Consider the following 21,360-nt stretch of genomic DNA (forward strand, 5'->3'; position numbering starts at 1 on the left):
AGAATACTGATTTTTACATGTAATTCTCTCAGCCTGCTTCAGATTTCCAGAGACGCCTGTCACCTGCTGTAATGCAGAAATCAGAATAGCAGAAGGCTGGAAAGAGATATGAATCTTCTTGTAAACTGTGAGTTACAAATAATAAAGTTGTGCTTAACGCATACTGAATGTAATATGTACTTGAAATGAAAACAAGGTATTTGGATTATGGTAGTAAATCTGCACTTAGAAGAGGGAATAACTACAGTATCTGACATTTTTGTATGTTATGTATCAGAAAAGACTTTAATAATGTCAGTCGCAGATAAAATTCTTAGATCTTTCTCCAGAGAATATATGCAGGGAACAAAACACTTGCTAGGGTTCCTGTCAGTTATTCAGCCTTGCTGAAATACTCTTAAATTATGGAAAACTGAAGTGAAGTGAGATCTCTCTTGTAAAAAGATGATAATTATTAGCCAACAAATTTCCAGTAGTGTTTCACAATATATTCTCATTTTAAATATTGGTAATAAGTGTTCAGTGGAAAAATGGATATTAATTAAAGCAAAGGAAATGTTAGGTCATCTAATGAAATTGATGTCAGAGTGAACCAGCATGATGAGGGATTATGTTTAAAGGCATGGAAAGTGTTTGAATCTGTATTGGGTAAAATGGTTGTCTTTTTCTGATTTGGTGTAGCACTGACTAAGAAGCGTTTATGCACCATTTCCTGAGCAAACAGGTAGATTCACAACTGAGTTCAAGGAAGATGTTCAATCCAGATATACTGGCAAAAGGCAGAAAATGTGCTTTGGATAGCCAAATCCTGCTTTAGGGAAACCTGTCTTCAGGGAAGAAGATGCTTGTGTGCCCATAGTATCCACTAATTTTTCCAGTCCTCAGATATACTGCCTTATAGAGATTTCAAAAGCTAGAACAAGTATAAAGGCCATATAGGATATATTTCATCAACTGTAAAGTTATGCAAAGCTGCTAAGAATGTGCTTAGGTTGAAGCAGGGGGTAATCCTGTCCTATGGGATTAAAAGAATGAATAATCTAAACACAGTTAGTACTTTCCCACATTGGTTCTGAGACTAGCAAATATTTAATACATTTGTATTAGGCTGCACATGAGGGTTGAAATCGGTTATCCTCCTAGACTTTATGTGCAGTCTCCTAGGACATGAAAGTTTTTGTTATCTTCATTTGAAGATGGGGGGAAAACTTTGGTCCTAACTGCCCATTAAGTCTGCAAGGGGAAAATAAAAATAAATAGAACTGTAAAGAGGAAGAAATAGCAAACAGTTTGAAATGCTAGTTTGATAAAATTTTCTTTATTTTATATATCATATACGGATCTTGTAGTTGTTACGTGTTCACTGCTTTTTTCTATGGATGTTTCTCTGGGGAAAAAATAAGTTGCAGTTATGTCATTACAAAATGACAGATACAATGTCAGCTATTGTTGATGGTTATCTCACAGATGACTTGTAATTATTTTCTATGATATTTGTATTTTCTCTTAATGCATAGCATAAATGAAACGACTTCCAACTGACTCAGTCTTTAGAGAAAATAATGATTATACTTGACAGATGTGTTACATGATTCTAACTGCATCTGATTGTAACAGAAACCAGGGTGCAAAAACATTGCAAAAAACGCTACAACCCCCTCTCCATTTATTACTTCACTCAAAGTTGTTGTTCACATCAGGAGAAATTTGAAATACGTACCTAGGATTTTAGAATCAAAAGTATTTCCAGCTAGCTTGGTATTAATTTTTTCTTCTTTTTTAAAAACTGACTGATGAGTAATATGAATCCAGTACTTGGAATTCAGACTGTTATTTTGCTACAAACAAAAGCATGCTTTGGAAGATCATTTCACCTTTCTGTTAAATGATGATCTAACCAAGACAGTTAATATTCAGCCCTCAGATTTCTGGCAGCTGAACTTTCAGTCAAGAAACATATCTTTTTCAAGCTATGTTAATCATCACATTCCCTTTTTTGTTGTATTTTTTTCCTGTAAAGATTTAATTTCAGTTAACAGGTCACTAAACTTGTCATGGCCTTTTTGAAGGACATGTTCAATTCAATTATAAATCAGGTTCCTGGGGTTTTTTGTTTGGTTGTTTTTTTGGTTTTTTTTTAGGTTGTTGCCTAATCAGTAGAAGTTGACAGAGGATTCTATTACTATAATCTTTAATTAGGAAATCTCACATTTTCTGCATGTCTTGGGGTTTAATATTGCCATTTGTTAATGTAACAATAGGAATTGTATCAAAATTAAAACTACAGAGTTCTCTGGCGCCTGGTGGTGTGAAGAAGAGGTCAGTATACTATTGTAGTGCATGAAGGTGAGACTTAGCTGTGAACCAGTGTGAGACAGAAAGTAAATGTGCATGTCATGATCGAAAGATTAGCCAAGTCTTGGGCAAGGCAGTTGATAAGAGAGAAGACAGATGTATATTGAAGTGACATATAACAATGAAAAGTAATGAAAAAATGTTCAGTGACAGCCTGGGATCAAGTCCAGTCCTTAAAAACAGGTGAACACACTAGGTCATGCTTGCTTTCTGCTGTAGAGACAAAGGAGGTAATGTTTTCATTAGGGTGAACAGAAAGAGAAAAAATTGGAAGCAAATTGCAGCTAAGAGACTTAAATGACAGCAGAGATAGTGCCCTGTCCTGGGAGGGCATATGGTTGTATATGTAGTGTTCGTCACTGGGAGGACCAAAAGAAGAGGCTAGACAACTGTCTGTCGTGAATGACCTGTATGTCTTACTTTGGAAAAGGCAGATGTATTAACAACCATTTTATCTTATAATTTTAATATACAGAAAAATACTCCAACTGAGAAAAGATACCAGGAAAGTCTTTATCCAATGCATGCGTTAATTGGAAAAATTTCAGGAGGAAAAATGTTCTGGGTTTTTGTTTGGGTTTTGTTTTTTTATTTCCTAGTCAGCCACCATCTCTCCAAACTAACAGAAAACTTTTTTAAGCAAAGGATCATAATTTCTTTTCCAAATAAAGTGGTTTCCCCATAAGCTTCCGTAAAAATTCAGTATGCTCAAAATGCTAATGCCTTCCATTTTAGTTTGTACAGTACGTGTCTGAAGCCAAGTGCTCACAAAATCCCCAAGGCAAATAATCTGAAGCCACGTTTACTATAGTGCAGTCTTCGATGTTAGAGAAAAGCAGGTTTAGCTGGTAGGTTAGCAGAGATTTATTGTGCGTGCTAGTGTCTGTTGGATTTTTTTGGTAAATGAGTTTAAGTAGAGTGATTGACAACAAAGGCACCCAAATTAAGTTCTCTAAATTAAGCATTTGAGAGAGGATGCTCAGATTTTATTTGGCAGTAGGAGTACAAGTAATACCATCTGGTTACGTTACCTTAGTCGATCCTGTGATACCAGAACCTCAATCAGGCTCTAAAAATTACTTAATATGAATAAAATATTTATTTTCCTTGTATAATGGATGAGCTATCTTAAAATAGTGCCATATGAATAAAACCCTCTAGCTCAACAGCAAAATGCTCAAGTTGTCATCATGCCTGTGCGTATGAGACATGACTGAATCAGTTCTGCTGAATGCAACTATAATAATAAAATCATAAGGCTTGGGGATTTCAGTTGCCCCAAAAAAGGGCACCCCAGCATATGCAGAAATAGTCATTGTGGTAGTACACTCCAAGCTTATGCCTGTACAAATGCATAATTTTGGCTGTTCTCAAATTCAGTCCTAAAATCCTTTTCTTCAGGGTGTGTGAAATCCTAGCTCAAGTACCTAATGTATGGGGTAAAGTAAAAGAAAGGGACATCAAGTTATGTAGCAGTATTTGCAGTGGAACTGATTAGCACCAGCTGAGAGACTGGCCCATGTACAGAGGAAATAGGTAAAAACATAAAAAGGTTATATTTTATATACTATATATAGTATACTGTCTAAACTATACTTGCTGTATAATAAGTTGAGATGATGCTATCAAATCCTTGAGCTTCTTCAACCCCTGAAATTCAGCATGCTGCCAGTCCCATGCAGCTGTATTTTGTAGCACAGAGGGCTTTTACTTGAGGAATGCTAACTGATGCAAGGGAAATAACCTTGATATTCTTTTGAAGGGAAAGAGATCTGCTTTTGTTTCCAAGGGATGGCAGAAAATTCACTATTTTTGCTAAAGTAACTTGAAGCATAGGGGGGACACAAGATGAGTTTGCATTATGAAAGAGAATAATTTGTGGAATCTCCTTAGGTAGTGCCAACCTCTGCAGGCTTGAGCTCTTCTACTTCCATTATGGCATGCCTGGAAGGCATGTAAGCTTGGGTCTGGAAGCAGTACTGTTATCTTAGCAGGGTGCTGTGACTGAACTGCTACAGCTCTTACTATTTCCCATTCTGGTAATGTGTTGGATGCTGCTTGTTCAGTTGTCCATGGACCATGACTTGTGTGACAAAGACTTGCCCTTGGGGATTAAATTTTTAAACAGGTTGCAGGGTAGGTGGTAGCTGCTTTAACAGATCCTTCCAGTGCTGTAGGGAACAAGGACACAATATACATTGCATTCATAAGCTGTTTTTTCAGGCATAACAATTTCTTCTGTGTGTAACACCCGATACAACAGGCTCTTGATATATTAACTCTAGATGATATATTAATGCAAACACTAATCGGGGGCATTGACTGAGCAATATTTCTGATTAGTCTATTAGTATTTTGAGACCAAGATTACACAGCAGTTTTTTTCTGTTTAACTGTCCAGCAAGCACAGATATAACTGAATAAAAAAAGCAGCAAATTATGAGCAGCTTCAAAGATGTTTTTTTCAGTAAGCATTTCTTGATCAACAAGAAGTCTGTTTAAGTCTAGACCTGTCTTGCTTTGCTTTGGAGAACAGTCCAAGGACTAGATATCAACAGTTGAGAAAAATGCTTCTTTCTTCACTGCATAAAGGCACCATAACTAACACCCCCTCATTCCTCATTAATATGCTGTTAGACAATTTATATACCACTTAATTGGTGGCAATTTTTAGGCTAATGAATATGCTGCATTTCCAGAGCAAAAATAAACCAGTGTGAGGAAAGGAAAAGCTACCATAAAATGTCTAGTATTTTTATATCTATAGTTGTTTCAGTGAATTATAACTCTACAGATTGAAACTGTTACACTTTGCTTCATTATGCAGAAATGCTGCTGGAATCATTTCCTTACCACTGTCAATGCTTCACATTTTGAATTATCAAAATATTTTCTGAAACAGATTCATTATTTCCTGTTTGGAAAGCAAATATTTTTGTAAAATATTTAAAATAACAACAACCTGAGTTTCAAATTTTACTTCTTTACAGTATCCTTCAAGCTCCAGACTGTGTAGTAAAGCTAACCCTAAAGCAGTCATTCTGCTTTAGGATGACTCTGACCATGATTATAAACACTGATGTGTGACATCTCCTGCTAAATTATTAAATGTTCAGGAAAAAACTCAATGAAACCATTCTTAATATAAAAGCTATTGAATTTAAGGAAATAAATATAAAATTTAAAATGCTGTAAAGTTTTTAGCCAGCTCTAAAAGGTTCTTAAGCTTCTGAAGACTGTTCCAGTTTAGATCTTCATGTAAACCCTCCAGGGACACCTATTTGTACTAGGAGCAGATACTTGACTGAAGTATGTATAAGTGGTAAATTGATGGAAGCTTATGTGCTGCTGTATTACTATGTTCCCACACCAACTAAACCTTACTTTTTTCCTGTTTCCTAGTGTTTTACTTCCTGACTGTGCTAGGGTGTACGATCTGGATGTATAATAATACTGCTGACATCCTGGAAGATTTGTTGGTAGGGTTACTTTCTAGAAGACAATAAAACCTTCTATTTAAGACAGTAGTTTAAAGTAATTGTAACTTTTATCTCCATGCAGCTTTGATTCATCTGGACTGTGCTTTCAGTTGTAGGCTATCAGTATCACAATGTATGATCACAAATAATAATCTACTGCTTTTTTTCAAATGGCAACAAAGTTTTTGTTGGGATCAGAAGTGTAATAAACATGTAAGTTTATCTGTATTGCTGGCATGTATGAATACAGTAGTCCATTTGGGAATAGGTATGTGTTATCATTGCTTTGTGAAAAGCAGGTAAAACCCTTCGTCTTCTTGTCTTATACCTGGTCTTTGGCTGCATAAACCTCTTCTGACCCTGAATGATGCTATGGAATTTGTATTACTCTCAGAGAAGGCTCATCTGTATTTTCAGTTTTCTATTAAATAAGACTTACCCACTCTATTGCTTTAAGCAAGACCAGTAATAAGTATTTAGCAAACTCCCATGAAGAAAAGATTGTATCTCTCTGCAGCAGTATTAAAACCTTATTTTTCCAGCCTACAAATCAACTTTGAAACTATCACTAATTCCTGGAAGAAAAAACAACCAACCCATTAAGCTTGGGCAGCGCCATGTTAAATGTTATTTCTTCAAAGAGTGGTACTCTTTGGATCATATTCTACTCAAATGTAGCAGCTACAGTGTCTTTATAAGGCTTTAATCTCAAGCCTTACATGCAGGCCAAATCGTTTTATGTGATTAATACTTTTATACAGACACATAAACAGAAATCTGAAAAAAAACAAAGAATAAAAAGTTCCTTCTTTACACAGTGTTCCTGAACTGATTTGAGAATTTAAATTGCTAGAGAAGTAGGAAATTGCTGTTTGCTTAAAACTGAAAAATTATCTGGGGAAAAACTGGAATAGTTGTGTATCTTAATTACTGGTGTAGTTCTGTTGCAGTGGACATGTAGTTTTCTTCTTCTAGTTAGACATATTTAGATGCATCTAAATGATGAACACTAACCCCTTGTAGAAAAAGTTTCAAATAATCGGACAAGACCCAAAATCCAGTGTGCTCTGAGCACATTATTTACCAGCCTGTGCAAGCTCAGATCTGTTTGGTCTAAACTGTTCCCATTTGGCTTGGAGACATCAGCTCCTCTCCAGACTGTTTCAGCTGATTACTGTCTTTTGTGCTAATAAGCACAGAACTTGTTCTGCCTAATGATGGAACTCTGTAACGTGAACATCTGGGGAAGCACAAGGTGTCTTGTTAACAGTCTTGCTATCTCCACATGTCGGAGTTCAGTGAGTCCTTGATGCTGTGACAGTTTCTCTGATAACTGAATTAATTAGCAGGCTTGATCTAAAGCACTGCTCTGATGTGGTGCCTTCCTCCAAAGGTCTCTTGATGTGTCAGCATAACTTTCACTGTACCTGTGAAATTGAGAGAAAAGTTGGACAAACATTGACTGTTACTGAAGATAATAACCTAAAGCATTTGATTTCATTCTCTGAAGCCTTCTGGCAAACAGTACTCTCTGCTTTAAGCAGTATTATGTTTAGGGAAATACAAAAAGCCTTACTTGTCTTATCTTTTCTTCCATTGTAAAGGATCATATAAAATCAACATGATCCATCATAGTCATCTTGTTACAAGTCTGTGAGGAAAATGGAAGTGAATTAAGATGGAAAAAGAGAGGCATGCCCAGTTAAATGAAGAATTTGCTCTTTAAAAAATCTCATGGGAAAATAGTCTGTTGAAACCGTCTTTAAAGCTTGATACAGATGTCAGGGGAGTAGGTTGCTTACAAGACTGAAACAACCTGATTGTAAACGACAGATGAGAAATGGTAGAGCATAAATGGCTAGGACACTGGAGGTATGTATGTCACAAAAATTGACCTTTAGTCTGATTTAAAATGTTTTTAACTTGTATGTCAGATGAAAAATGTCAGTGTATGTGAAATAGTTTTAATGCATTTATTAGAGCATAGGCAGATACTAGAAAATAGCATAAATATGACTGTGTAAAAAAAGTGTTTATACAAAATATACAGAAAAATATTTCTATTTTGGATGCATGATAGCTTCAGCATCAGTGGGATTCATGGAGACTATAGCGCTTGTGCAAATGACTTTGGACACATTAAATTCTGCTTTCTAGAGTCAGTTGTGCATGAGCTATGGTCACCGCATTGCTTACCAAACCCTGCACTCCACAGTTTTTGTTTTTCACCCGAGAAATCCATAGAAAAATACAGCCAAGTCACATCAAGAACTTATAAACACTACCCCTTCCTGATTTTGTCTTTGGAATGTGATTCTGAAATACGGATGCACTGTCCCCCACTTAACTTGATGGGAAAGTTGAACATGAGACAGTTGAAATGTCTTATCAAAAAAGTGGGAATTGGACCTTTTATCTTCTAGGTCTCCATAAGGAGCTTTTTCTTTCCTGTTTCTGTGCAACTGTCACATGCTGAACAATGGCTGTGGAGGAAGGGAGAATGCAGGTTGACTTCTCCCTACACAGCATGAACCTATCCTTGTTTTGTTTACTAGTGGAGCTCTCTGAAGACATAAATGACATTCAGATTCATTTCTTACCTGCTCCTAATTTTAGTGGAACAGTAAATTTGCATGGTTCAATGATTGCATTGCTATGAAAAGTTAACAATCATAATGACTTTGATATTGACAGATTGCATGCAGGTAATTCAATTCTTTTTTATGACATTATCTAGGCATGTTAGGTGTGACCATAATTTCTATTTACTATATATTCTTAAAAAAGAAAAAAAAAAGACAAATAGAATGTGTGTTGCCCCTTTACCGTCTAGTAGGTTTAAGGTATTTATTTATATGTTTATACCCTGAGAACTTAGCAGGAAGCCTAAGCTGGAAGACTTGAACTCAAACTTAGTTATCTAGGTTAGGGGCCTGATTACCAAATGAGATGTAAATCTGTGGTAAAGATACTAGAATCTTAAATACAAAAAAAGCTGCCCCATGAAAACACAGAAGCAAAACTAGAATTCAGTTGGAAGGAATGTTTAAGTATATATGAAAATAAAAATGAAGAATGTGTAGAGGAAATAACCTACTCAAGTCGGCATGTGGCTGGCTACCTGTGCTGCTGAGAACTGTATCCTCAATGAGACACATAGCCAGATGCTTAGCCATGTGTAAATATATAAATATAGCTTATAGATGTGTATATATATACTTATAGATGTATATATGCAAGTAGAGCTCCACTGAGGCCTATGTAGCTGGATTGATTCAGATGAGCTAGGATCTAGGCCTGCTCCATTAGAGGCATTGACAAGCTACTTTGAGATTCAGTGCTGGAAGCCTCTCAAATCCAGCAGACTACTAAATACACAAATAGCTGCAGATCCAGGTAGTGCCACTGCTTGAATTTTGTCCGTTTAATAATAATAGTGCTTCATTTAACAATGGCTTCTTGTTCCCTTTGAAGTTCTCTGTGCCACTTACTGTTCCCAAGGTAGCTCTCTAGCATTCACGTGCTTGTAATGCTCTCTGAAATTTATTTTAGAGTTGATATTTTCAAAGAGAAGGGCAGTAAAAAGGACTTACTACTTTTGTCTTACATGAGCATACAAGAAAACTGTTTAGGAGTTGGTAAAGTGTATTTGAGGTACTGAGCAACTTAGCACATTGAGTACTTTTTATACTTGGATTTTAGCAGGTTCCATGTAGTTTGTAGGTTTATATTAAATACTTCTAAAATTTTTCATAGTAAATCTAGGGTATGCTGGCAGAGTTGCAATATGGGATATTAGGAGTTAGCAAGAGACAGGTAACATACACTCTTCACCAAAAGTACGGTGGGAAATATTAAAGTGTTAAAAATGGGTCACAGTGCAAAAGGGAACTGATATTCCTGTAAGTACAGACTGGCCATTCATGTGTGACTAAATAGATAAACAGATGAAGGGACAAGCTGCTTTCCAGACAGGTAACGTTGTGCTATTAAATTATTATTTCAACTGTGCTAATGCACTTTATGGTTACAGTCACTTCTATTTCATCACATTAACTAAAACTGTAGTTTTAATGTTCCCAGCACTCTTCAGAATTCTCTTTTGAGCAGGGCATTTGGTTGGTGTGCCACTGTGAGAGGAACAATTCTTTGTTTTTCTCCTTCTTTTAATGAAATGATTTATCAAGTTGTGTGAGTGAAATTCCATTTCCTTTAACTCTTCTAGAAGTAATGGCAAGGATAATGACTCTAACAACGGCACTACTGAACTGTAAGAACTGAGCAAAATGTCTTGAAATTTAATTGCCAACAAAGCCATGAACTCTGCACACCATGGTGGAGAAACCCAATGGGCTCAGCTTTGGCAAAAAGATCAGTGTCTTGAGGCACTAAATGTCAAGAAATCTCTTTTTGTTTTTTTAAATGTGCTTGAATTGACTAAGTGGACATATAGAATGCCAAATTATTCTGTATGTTAGATGATAATGCCACATTTTGCAAATTAAGTCTCTGAAATGTGAACTGGGTTTGTAGTTGTCTTTATCTGCTTGCTGATCTTGATGAACTAGATTAACGTCAAAGGAATAGAACCCTAGTTTTAAAGGAAGAAGCCAGAACTTCTGGCAACAAGTCTGAAGTGGTAACCTCTTTTGAGATGGTTTTGTATAGAGGCATTTACATGTGGCAGGGTGGCAGCCTCAGTTCTCACTGAAATGGGTGGCAACTTTCCATTAAGATTTTGGGAATTTTAGTCAATGGTAGATGCTTCTGTGATGCGGTGGATTCACACTGGAAGATTACAGTGGAAGTTCACAAGGAGAAGAGCAAGCCATCATTAAAAAAAATCTACCAAAATTTGTTTAACTTTACAAATGACTCTTTATTAGAATTGCACTAAAAATACTAGTTTGTGTCCTTTTCACTTTTAGAGGTGCATTATTAGCTTTTCAAGATGATAGTTTCAGGTAGTTCAACTGTTTCTCAAGGGCACTTTGTTTTACAAGAACAAAGCTTTCTTGATGGTCTAGTTCTTAACCTAAAATGACTTAATTGTTCTAATTAACTTCAGCAGCAGAAAAACCCTGCCTGCATGGACTTTAATAGGAGCAGGATGAGCTTTGAGCTAAGCTTAGGCATAATTTTTCTTATTCCTTTGAAGACACAAATAAAATAACCTGTCACATGGATGGATTTGATAGTTAATTACCCACATTATCTGCAGCACAGAATTCAGTCTTACGCTATCTGAGGTTTGGCAAGACAGATACATGGCTCTGCAATCATACAGTTGCATCCTTGCTAAAAACACTTTTGACATCTGAAATTACCAAGAGCCAAATGCTGGCTTAATTTGGTGCGCTTATATGTAGGTATATCTGTTGCAGTGAGTACATATTCAACACCAGTTTATCCATGCCTGTGCTTCCCATTGAGATATGCTTTTGAAAATCTTGAAATTCTATCAGTTCTCACTAGAGGTGGGATCTGAGATCCTGAAAAATGCAGAGGCTTTCCTACAATGAAACAGCAAAAAATTCTTGTACTTGATATAGACTTGGCAAACTTCTGATTTAGAACTGTATCTCACCAAGGGTTTAGGAGTGTTCAGAAATGAAACTGGAGTTTGTCCTGTTCATTAGAGGCTGTCACAATGTCTGGATCAGATGAAAGTACAAAATTTAAAGATAACTGGGGGTACTTCCCTTCTCTTTTTCACAATTACATTTGAACATACATAAACCTAACAGGAGCTTTTGTCTTCTGGTCGTGTGTGTAACAGCAGTTTCCAACCAAGAAATGCCTTTATTAGAGCTAATGGCAACACTCTGAACATACTAAATAATGTCCAATCCATACCTTTCCTTACTAATGGTTCTAGCGACCAGTGCTCCTCTTTGTTAAAACTCGTGTGAGGTTTCCAGTATAAATATAGTCAATGGTTATTCATCAGTCTCTAAATATCGGTCTTTTTTCCCTGAAACTTGGCTTTAGGACTCCTTGATACTGTTTTATATTGATGAAATGCTGTTTGATTCATTGCTGCTATGGCTGATATTCAGTGTTGAAAATGCAATAGGCCCCACTTCGTTAGTGTTATCTCTGCAGTCCCATTATTGAGATGGAGGCTACTCAGAGAAAGATGATATTTTTCACTATTTTGAGAAGTGTTACCGTTCCTTGAGGAAATGCAAACATCCCACACTCAGTTACTTTATTCAAGTGTAATTTAAAACCAGCTCTCAAGCATAATGGGATGTTACAGCCAATATTTATTTTTCTTTCATTAGATAAATAGTATTAAATTGCAATCCTTGAGAAAATTGTACAGACTGTATCACATCTAAATGTGTTTGAGCTTGAGACTTGCTCAGGGAAATTCTCATCATATTCAAATAACCATCATTATGCAAATAAGACCATCCTCATTGCTGAGCAAGTTTAAAATGGATGTTTGTTTTTATCATGATGAATTATCTTTCTCCTGGTAGCAGACAGCTACGTGCAGTTCAAGAGCTGTACAGGTCCTGTTTACTCTTCAGACCTGTCTTAACCAAGCTTTTGTTATCACCAGAGTTTTTGGCTTGTTGGTGTTATGAACAAATTCAGTTCCTTTTTCTGAATTGGGCAGTAGCAACCCAAGGTCATCACTTTCCAGAGGCAGGCCAGCATTTAATATCAGCATATGTATATCCACCTTTGGCCTGCAAATCAGCTGTAAACTGATTTTGCAGGTGTAACAGGTTCAAGACTGAAACAACCTCTGCAACTTCAAGTACTAAGGTCAAAGGAGTAATGCCTCAGCAATTGTACAACATGTAGGCTTTGGTACCCAAATGGCAGTGGTTACCTTCTTTTACAGAACAGACAAATATCCTCAGATTTAAAGCAACATCTACAAAGACATCCTGTAGTTGTGTAAGGTCTTCATGCAGAGTTAGGTGTTATTATTTGTTGAAGATTCTCTATCTACAATAATTCCAATATTCCTGTCTCCTCAGTGTAACAGCCGCTGCTATGCCCAGTGTTCACCACCTATGCTTGTAGTATGCAGCAAAGGATATGACTTGACATCCATGGGAATTGGCAGCACTCCAGCCCATCCAAGTATTCATACACTGATCTCTTATCTGATTACTTTGAAGGTTCTGCTGGTTGGTAAAGAAACCTCACCAAATGCATCAGGCGATACATTTATGCCTTGACTCCATCCTGGAACAACTCATTGCAAGTGTTTGGTATTTAAAATAGGATTCATTTGTTCTGCATTTATGCCTTGGTCTGCACAATGGAGTCCTAGTTATGGCTAAGGCTTTATGCACTGCTACAGTTGAAACGATATATAAACTAATGCTATCTGGGTCGCAAAGATGAAGGAAGGGACTGTAGTAACAGTTAATTTTTCTGTTTGACTGTTTTCTGCATTATCTGTCTGGACCAGTTTTTACTTCAGTGATGTCCAGTCTGCGTGGTAGAAATGCACATTTAAATCCCCAATTTGCAGAACGTCAACTCAGAAGGGGCTTTTTTAGGCTTTCTTTTGATGTTTCATGTACTTATTTTCCACAGTACATGAAAACAGATTAAAAACAACTACTGCAACTATCTTTATGTCAGAGGTACTGTACAAAGTCTGCAAATCGTGGTTTCCTTTATATAAAATAAGGTTCTACTGTGAGAGCAATTTTATTCTATCATTGAGTGCCTCAAGGTAGAAATTAATTATAATTCAGGAAAGTGTAAATAAACGGCTGCAAAAGTTATCTTCATTTTTTTCTTTGATTTATATGTTATGTAAAGGAATGGTAGGTGTAATAAGAGTTACAGTATTTAGCCAAAACCTAGGATCTCTGTTATCACGTTAATTCTTAATACTTAAAGCTAAATGGGTCATTATGGAGATGAGTCATGCAAACGTTTCTTTACTTGCTTTGTTAGACTACTAGATTCCTCTCTAAACTGTGCAGAAAATGAGGTTTTAGTCCACTTAGAGATACTGTAAATGTACTGCCTTGTTTATTTATGACAAACATAGATGCAAAGTGAAACATAATGCCAGAATTATCTATTGTAAGATATGCAGATGATGTAAGTCCATTTAAGTTAAAAATAATGGTTCTTTGAAATCAGAAGTAAATCCCATCAATATCCCAATATTTCATATGATAAATTCATGTATGAATTCACCAGTGCTGTCTTTAGATAAACCTGTAAATCCATAGGTTTTTCACTCAAAGAAAATGTCTATAATCTATTGCATATTAATGATTTTTTGTTTTTTCTCTATAATATTTAGAAGGCAAAAAATGCACAGCAGCCCTAGCTTTACAAAGTCTTGTTAATGCAGTGAACATTAAATAACCAAACCAATCCTCCTCATACTTGGGATTAACTGCAACCTTCCATGCCCTTTCTGTTCTTTTCTCTGTTTTTCTGCCAAGCATGCAGAGGATTAAGAAATCTAAATACCTGAAAAAGTGCTTAATTCTCAGCAGAGGCATAAGAGAATGTATAAGTGAGTTAGAGGCCAAGAGTCCTTGTATGATAGCAACATTGCTGTTATTTATATTTACAGTTAATGCTATAGCTTTTATAAATTAAAAATGCCACCAAGCTACTTGCAAAGGAAATATAATCTATAAATAGCTACTTTATGCACACTGTATCATTTCCAGTTCAGTTAAGCAAAAAGATTTTTTCATCCTCTAGTCTAACAGCTTATCCTGTGAAGTTATGTCTGCATGCAAGTATGTGCTACAGGCCAAAATCTGCTTTCATTTATATCTTTGTAAGATTGCTATCTTAAAAGAAATTGAACAGGATATTTTCTGCAACCAGATTTCATCCCTAACCATTTTTGTGTGATGCTGAAAGAACCATAGCTCATAAGCATGGTTGATTGTAAGCAGTTGCTAGTGTGCTTTATTTGTGTGTGTTATCTTATGTATATTTAAATTTCTTTGAAACTGGTCCTTTTGGTAGTTAGGTGTCCCTCAAATCACCAAATTAATACAAGATTTGGTTTAGTGTAGATCTTCACAGATGCATGAAATCATTATATTTAAACTAATTTTCTAATCAGGGTGGGGAGGTTGACATTTTAGGCTTTTTTTCTTAAAAAAATAAAAAAAACAAAACAAAACCAAACCACCCAAATAAACCAAAACTTTAGAACAAAATATATGAGGATTCTTGTAGATACTGTACAAGAGGGAAAAGTCTTGGGAGGGAATATTAGATTTTGTTGTAGTCTTTTCCAGTAGCATTGATTTGGAACTGCTTGCTCCCATCAACCCTGCAGTGGATAATCAGATTTGTACTTTAGTCTTCACATACAGCTAAATCCTGTAGTGCTCAAATTTGCTTTGTTTTCAAAGGATCAAAGATCTGACTGAGGTTTTGTACACAGTCTGCTGTCTGGTTTCACTTTAATTCAGTTAGGAAATAGATGATAAGCTTTTACAACACTCAAGGGGTCACTTAGATGGAGTTAATGGAGAAACAAAAGGTGTAACAAGGCAATGATCTTTTCTGAGTGTCTAATGGTTGAAGGGGGATAGCTCTATTAGGAGCAGGTGAAGGGGAAGAAAAACATATATCAAGTCTGCCCCCACCGTTTATTGACATGCAGTCTTAGCTTAGATGAAAAAGCAGCATCAAATGTTAACTGGAATGATAAGATACAAATTTTAAAATCATAATTCTTTTGGGCTTGCTGAAATAATGACAAGAAACTATTGCAGTCTCTACAGTTTAAAAAAAAACCCCACACTTAGATCTCCAAAGTGTAGATGAAGAAGTATGGTCCTGAGCAGTTCTGCTCTACACTTACTTAACTCCTGTTTATTGTCAGTGAAACTTTTATAAAAAGACAAGCAGAATAGCCCATCTTACAGAAGGTGATGTGTATGCACACTATGATAGTTTGCATAAAGCAAGTATATATAGTTACAGTTTAAAAAGGAAAATGGAACACTGGATAAATAAAATTTTGGTTTTGTTTTGCTTTATTTTTCATGGAAGGCAGATAGCATGCAAGCATATTCCATGGCAAGAATCCTCTCATTCTTTGTTTTTTTTTTTGTTTTCTGTGCTGGCGATTCTAGAAGCTTGGGGTATTTCCTAAATATGGAAGACAAACTACATTGAAAAACAGTCCAGTTTTGCTTCCACAACTGATTTGACAAGGGCATTGACACTGTTAAAGGAAAGAAATGAATGCTTTGGAAAATTTGGCTGCACCAGTAAAATTAAAAACCAAGCTATAGCCTCTTTTTCATTGTAGTTGAACTCAGATTTAAAAATTCTGTAAACTTTTGCTGAGCTTCCACAGTCTGTATGTGTTTTTACTATATGGCTCTTTACGCAAAGAAAATTGAGTTCTAAGATGGGGCTTTAGAAGAGGCATTTTAAGAAGAAACTGTGGAATCTATTAGTTGGGCTGCCAGTTAGACCTGATAAAGTTTAATTAGGTGAAAAACATACTAAATCTTTCCCCAGTTATGAAGTTACACTAAGTGCGATCCCAGTAATGAGGTGCTAGGACTGGTAAACTTCAGGAAGCCATCAGTATTATGCTTTCTGGAGGAGAGCAGGCAGATCCCTACAGCAGTGACTGTGAGCTGGTATGCTGGTACCATCCCTGGGATGGCCAGCTTTGGCCCAGAAGTATGAATGTGGTGATGCAGACTTGCACCTGATAAAGTCTGCTCCCTACACTGCCATGAAGGACAACGTAGTTCCTTGTCCCACCACACTTTGCTTGGTGGATGGCGTGCCAACTGGTTTGCATTTTATTGTCTCTGGCCAGGTCAAATGGGTGGAGAGGCATATCTCAAACTGTTGTCTTTGAGGCTAAAAGACGCAACTTTCTTGCATAGTCTGGGGCTAAAACCAATTTTTTTATTTTACTAATACAAAGGTTCTTAATTCCTGTAATGCAAGTACTGTTTATCTAAGACAAAATAATTTAAATTATTTATTAATGGCACAGTTAATTGAATAGCTTGGCTGTTTAATGCACATAGCGTACATGTGCCCTTAATGACAAATAGTTTATTTATTTTCATCTTTTTAACTAGATGGAATGGTTTTGTGTGTTAACTGTTTATGCTGTTTGGTTTACTTAATGCTTTTGATAGGCTAATAACTCACTTTGAGGAGTGCACAGCTTTAATTTCTATCTTGAACTACTTTAGAAACAAAACAAATCGTGTCATTGTTTGTGTGACATAAATAGTCCATTTTCCTGATCAGACCATTTACAAAGTTTAGCATAATCTAGACTGCTATGGTTTAATATTTAATCCAGTGATGTTTATAGCAGACTTCATGAACGGCCAGTACTTGTTTCAAATGTTGTAATTTTTGCTAAGCAGAATGCCTCTTAGTGTCCTGCAATTTAAGAGTCGTTACAACACTATGACACATTCTTAAGTTAAAATGTACTAAGCTCACATAGAAGGAGTAGAACAAATAAATGAAAGTGAAATCAGCTGCTTTTAAATAAGAATTGCAAAAGGATGTAGCATAGCTTGTGAGCTCTGTTTTATAATTATATTATGCATTTTACTGACCATGTGTTTAATCAATATAAAACTGTAATAATGTAACAAGATCCTGCAATGTTTTCTGACAAGTACTTGTAAATTTTTCTGGAATACTACTTGTTAAACAAAGATTAAATGCTGCTATTAAGAGCTGGCAATAATGCTGCAGGAAGAGAGCTTTATTTCTGCACATGAAATGGGCACTGGGAAAGGATTGTTAAACTATGAGAACTTAAAAAAATGAGGTAGTGACAGAAAAGCTGTTACTTTATATAAATAGTCCAATAAGCAACATTTTGCACTTGCCTTGGACTATATGACTGTGAGATTCTCAGCAGTACAGAGAGCAGAGAAAAATTGTGTTCATTACATTCCTGTACAGCATCACTTCAGTTAAAATAATATGAATTGCATCAGTTACATGTTCTAATTGATATTGTTTGATTAAATCACCTAAATGTGCATTGCTGAGATGATTACTGTGTAATGGTGGCACTAGCCTGACTATTGTCAGTTTAAGCTTCTGAGTATAAAACAACTTGTAATGATGCTGGACATAAGACGCAGTTTTCTTTCTAAATCGCAGATGAGAAAATTGATTGGGAAGTGCCAGATTAGGAATGTCCTCACTCCCATTGATAAACAGCTATGCACATCAAAAGTCTTTCTGACCTGCATGTAACCGCCTGTATGAGCTGATATTTATTATAAAAGTAGTGAGTTCAAATTTTTGACCTTTGAATGAGAGTTAGAATGCTGCAGAATACCCATTAAAGAATTAAACAAATGCTAAGAGCTTGACCAAAGCTTATACTTCTTCTAGGAAAGAAAGTTAAGCTGATATCCATAAGCAATGTGACCAGCTGCATGACAGAAATGGAGTGTCTCAGAAATTTGAAGTAAGTGATTTAGAGCTGTTGCTTGGTGGTGGTTGGCAGCCTTTAAAATCTCAGGAAGAGCAGGCAGTTGGACATGATTCCTCATGGAATGGCAGGATTCCTCATGGGCAATCAGGTATCGTAGCAGAGGCTTAATTACTTGTAAGAAGGGTGATTAACTTCATGTAACAATTGTAGTAGAAAAAGTAGATTGGTGTAGAAAATTCTTTCTATTTGGGAACCAGTAGAACGCAGGCAAGAAAGTAAAAATGGTCATATGCAAGTGAGACTTTGACTGCGATGCAGTAGGTTGTTGTGCTTGTACTGCAATGCTTGTAGTATGCTTATGGTAAAATATCAGCAATGGTATTGGCAAACTATGTGTATCGGGAACTTACCTCAGCTGGCTTATTAAAAAAACACAGGACCTTCAAAGGTATCACACAATTAGAACTACAGAGGACTAATTGAATTCTGGTACTTCTGACAGTCTTGCCCTACAGTTAATGTGCCTGAGTGTTCAAAGTGAGAATGTATTGAGTATATTTCACTGATGCTCAAAGACTGATTCCAAACAAAGATCATGAATGTGCTGTAGACTTAATAGTGCTGCTTCTCCTGTGACCTGAAGGAGCTGAGTGTTCTTGTTGATCTTCCTAACAGAAAAGAAATACCCTTCTATACATTACCATTTACAGATCTTCATCGAGCTTTTACAAGAGCTATCAGATCACTGGCTACATCATTAAAGCCTTTTGGGCAGGTTTCTGAAAACACCAGAAGTAAACCATAACTTGTCTTAATCTCTCTTAAATGGCTGAAGGCTCTTGGTAAATTGAGTTATGCTGACCTGACAAAGTGCAGTCACAGTCTGGCCCATTCCTGATGGTCAGTGCAATGATATATCCTTTCAATTAATTTGTCATAAAGGCTACTCTTTCCCTAAAATATCTGCAATAAGTCCAATTATGAGATTTTCATAGGAATTCTACTGTCAGAAAATGGAGATGCTAATAGAAATACAGCCTTTGTCTCTGGCCCTGGGGAAACACGTATTCAATTTTGAAGTCAGTGGGGTCTTCAAAGAAATAGGTGTTACAAGAGCATCTATCATGACCAGCTCCTATATGCCTACAAAGTAAAATCTATGGGTTTCATCCTGTACTCTTTGCATGTTGTAATTCCTTGTCCTAACTGCAGTGAAGCAATTCTGCCCAGTTTGGGAAAAATAGGAAGAAGATAATGTTAAGTTTTGAAGATTTATTTGAAGAGAGGCAAAGATACCTTGTCTATGCTAAGAAAGATTCAATAAGCAAAAATATCTGTAAGAGCTACTGTACAGATGTTAGGTTTACCCCAATAAATACTTCAGTCTGTCAGTCAGGGTCTTTAAGTGCTTCCATACAAGTGTAACTTTCACAAAACTATGTATGAGATTATTATTATGATGACAGTGAAACTATGAGGTTAGTAAGACTGATAACACTATATTAATATATTACATTCTGGTAAATCATAGAATTGTAGATTGGTTAGGGTTGGAAGGGACCTTAAAGGTTGAGTTCGACCCCCCCCGCCATGAGGCTCAGAAGTAATTCCTGTGAATGAACTCTAAATCCTAGTAAAAGTGTAAGTAAGTACTATTTGCAATGTTAGCCTCTCTTCAGTACTTCTGTTTATAAGATTGAGTCAGTCGATTTATTTTTGTTGCGAAGCTGTTTCATACCTCACATGATCTTGCTTTCCTTTCACACTTTCTTCTGTCTTTCCTATGTGTTATTTGAGGCAATGACAAGACCTGAGTGTAGTATTTAAGAGCTACATTGTGCATTTATACGATATCTTTAACTTTATCCTCTACTTTCGTTTTTTTTAATGAATTCCCTACATTTTCTATGGGAATAACTGTAATCTCCTTTGTATTAATATTTTTCTAATTCCACATATAGTATTTATCTATTTTCAGATATATGATGTGTCTAGTAACATCCAGAGATACTGATATTAACTTCCATTTAACTTAAAAATCTATGCTTCGAGTCTGAAAAGAAAGATAATTACCTGAAATTTCGCCTATTTTTCAAACTTAGACAAATGTTGCTTCTACCTGTGTCTTGTCTTCCTCATATCTTTATGCTGTTGTCATTACAGCATCTTTTACTCGTAAGCATTCCTAAATTCCTATTAGACTTTTGGACTACTACTGAGCACTGAGCTGATGTTTAAAAAAAACCAACTAAATAACATAATAACTTAATGACAAATAATGACTTTTAATATCTTGTCTTTCAAGTATTAAGAGCTAGTGTCAGTCTTGCAGTATGTTTTTCCCCATATTCATCCCTTTGCACTTTATCTGCTTGCAGGCATTATGCTACTAATCACACTGGGCAGGGAAACAGAGATGAAACTGTATTCAGCTATGCTGATATAAAAATTTGAGTCTGAGATTTGGTCAGTTCAGCTGGAATCTTGTTTTGGAAGAATACTAGTAAGAAGTTGAACCTGCAGTGGTGAAATGTTTTTTGTCTTTCAGTTCGTAATGGCTTAATTTTTATATTTCATCTCTGTATTTGCTATAGAAGTTGATATAGAAGGAAAATATTTTTTACAGAGTGAATCAACTGTAAAATCCTTCATGAAATTGAGCTAGTATTCTGCATAGTGTTTGTGCACTCATAAAGGTAATTGTAGAGATGAGAACGTGGCACAACAGACTTTCTAAAAAACCTCTCAAGATTAGATATAACAAAGAAAATCCAGGTTTTGCTCCTAACTGTAATACACAGCACTTTGTGATCTAGCTGTTACTTCATTTCCCATTCTGTTTAAAATTTCCATCTTAAGATGCCTAAGAAGAATGCTGTTACATTTATAAGCTATTCTGAGATGCCGAGGTAGAAAATGCTATAAATTGAATACAAAGCATTTACACTGAATGTAAATCATAGTAGTGATCATGATTCAGGGCATTTCCTGGGAGCGTTAACTCCACAGAAGATGTTTGCTTCTGTTCATTAACCTCAGGAAAAACTAGTTGTTAATAACCTTAGGCACTAAGGTGCTCTCTGAGCTACGTGTTTGTCCTGAGTAGACTGAGGT

At 36.0% G+C, this 21,360-nt stretch overlaps 1 protein-coding gene across 1 annotated transcript in view; it reads left to right on the top strand.

Moving 5' to 3' along the window:
• Positions 1–21,360, top strand: part of LOC133275886 (transmembrane protein 132D-like) — a 275,357-nt gene continuing 253,997 nt past the window's right edge. Inside the window, exon 1 of the mRNA XM_061466160.1 lies at positions 1–127. Coding sequence (XP_061322144.1) covers positions 109–127 — 19 coding nt within the window. The 5' untranslated portion in view covers positions 1–108. The remainder of the gene's footprint in view (positions 128–21,360) is intronic.

This window comes from Pezoporus flaviventris, unplaced genomic scaffold (assembly GCF_033815535.1).
Source record: "Pezoporus flaviventris isolate CSIRO_AGI_PZ_B2104156 unplaced genomic scaffold, CSIRO_AGI_Pfla_v1 ptg000041l, whole genome shotgun sequence".
NCBI classification, from domain to species: Eukaryota; Metazoa; Chordata; class Aves; order Psittaciformes; family Psittacidae; genus Pezoporus; species Pezoporus flaviventris.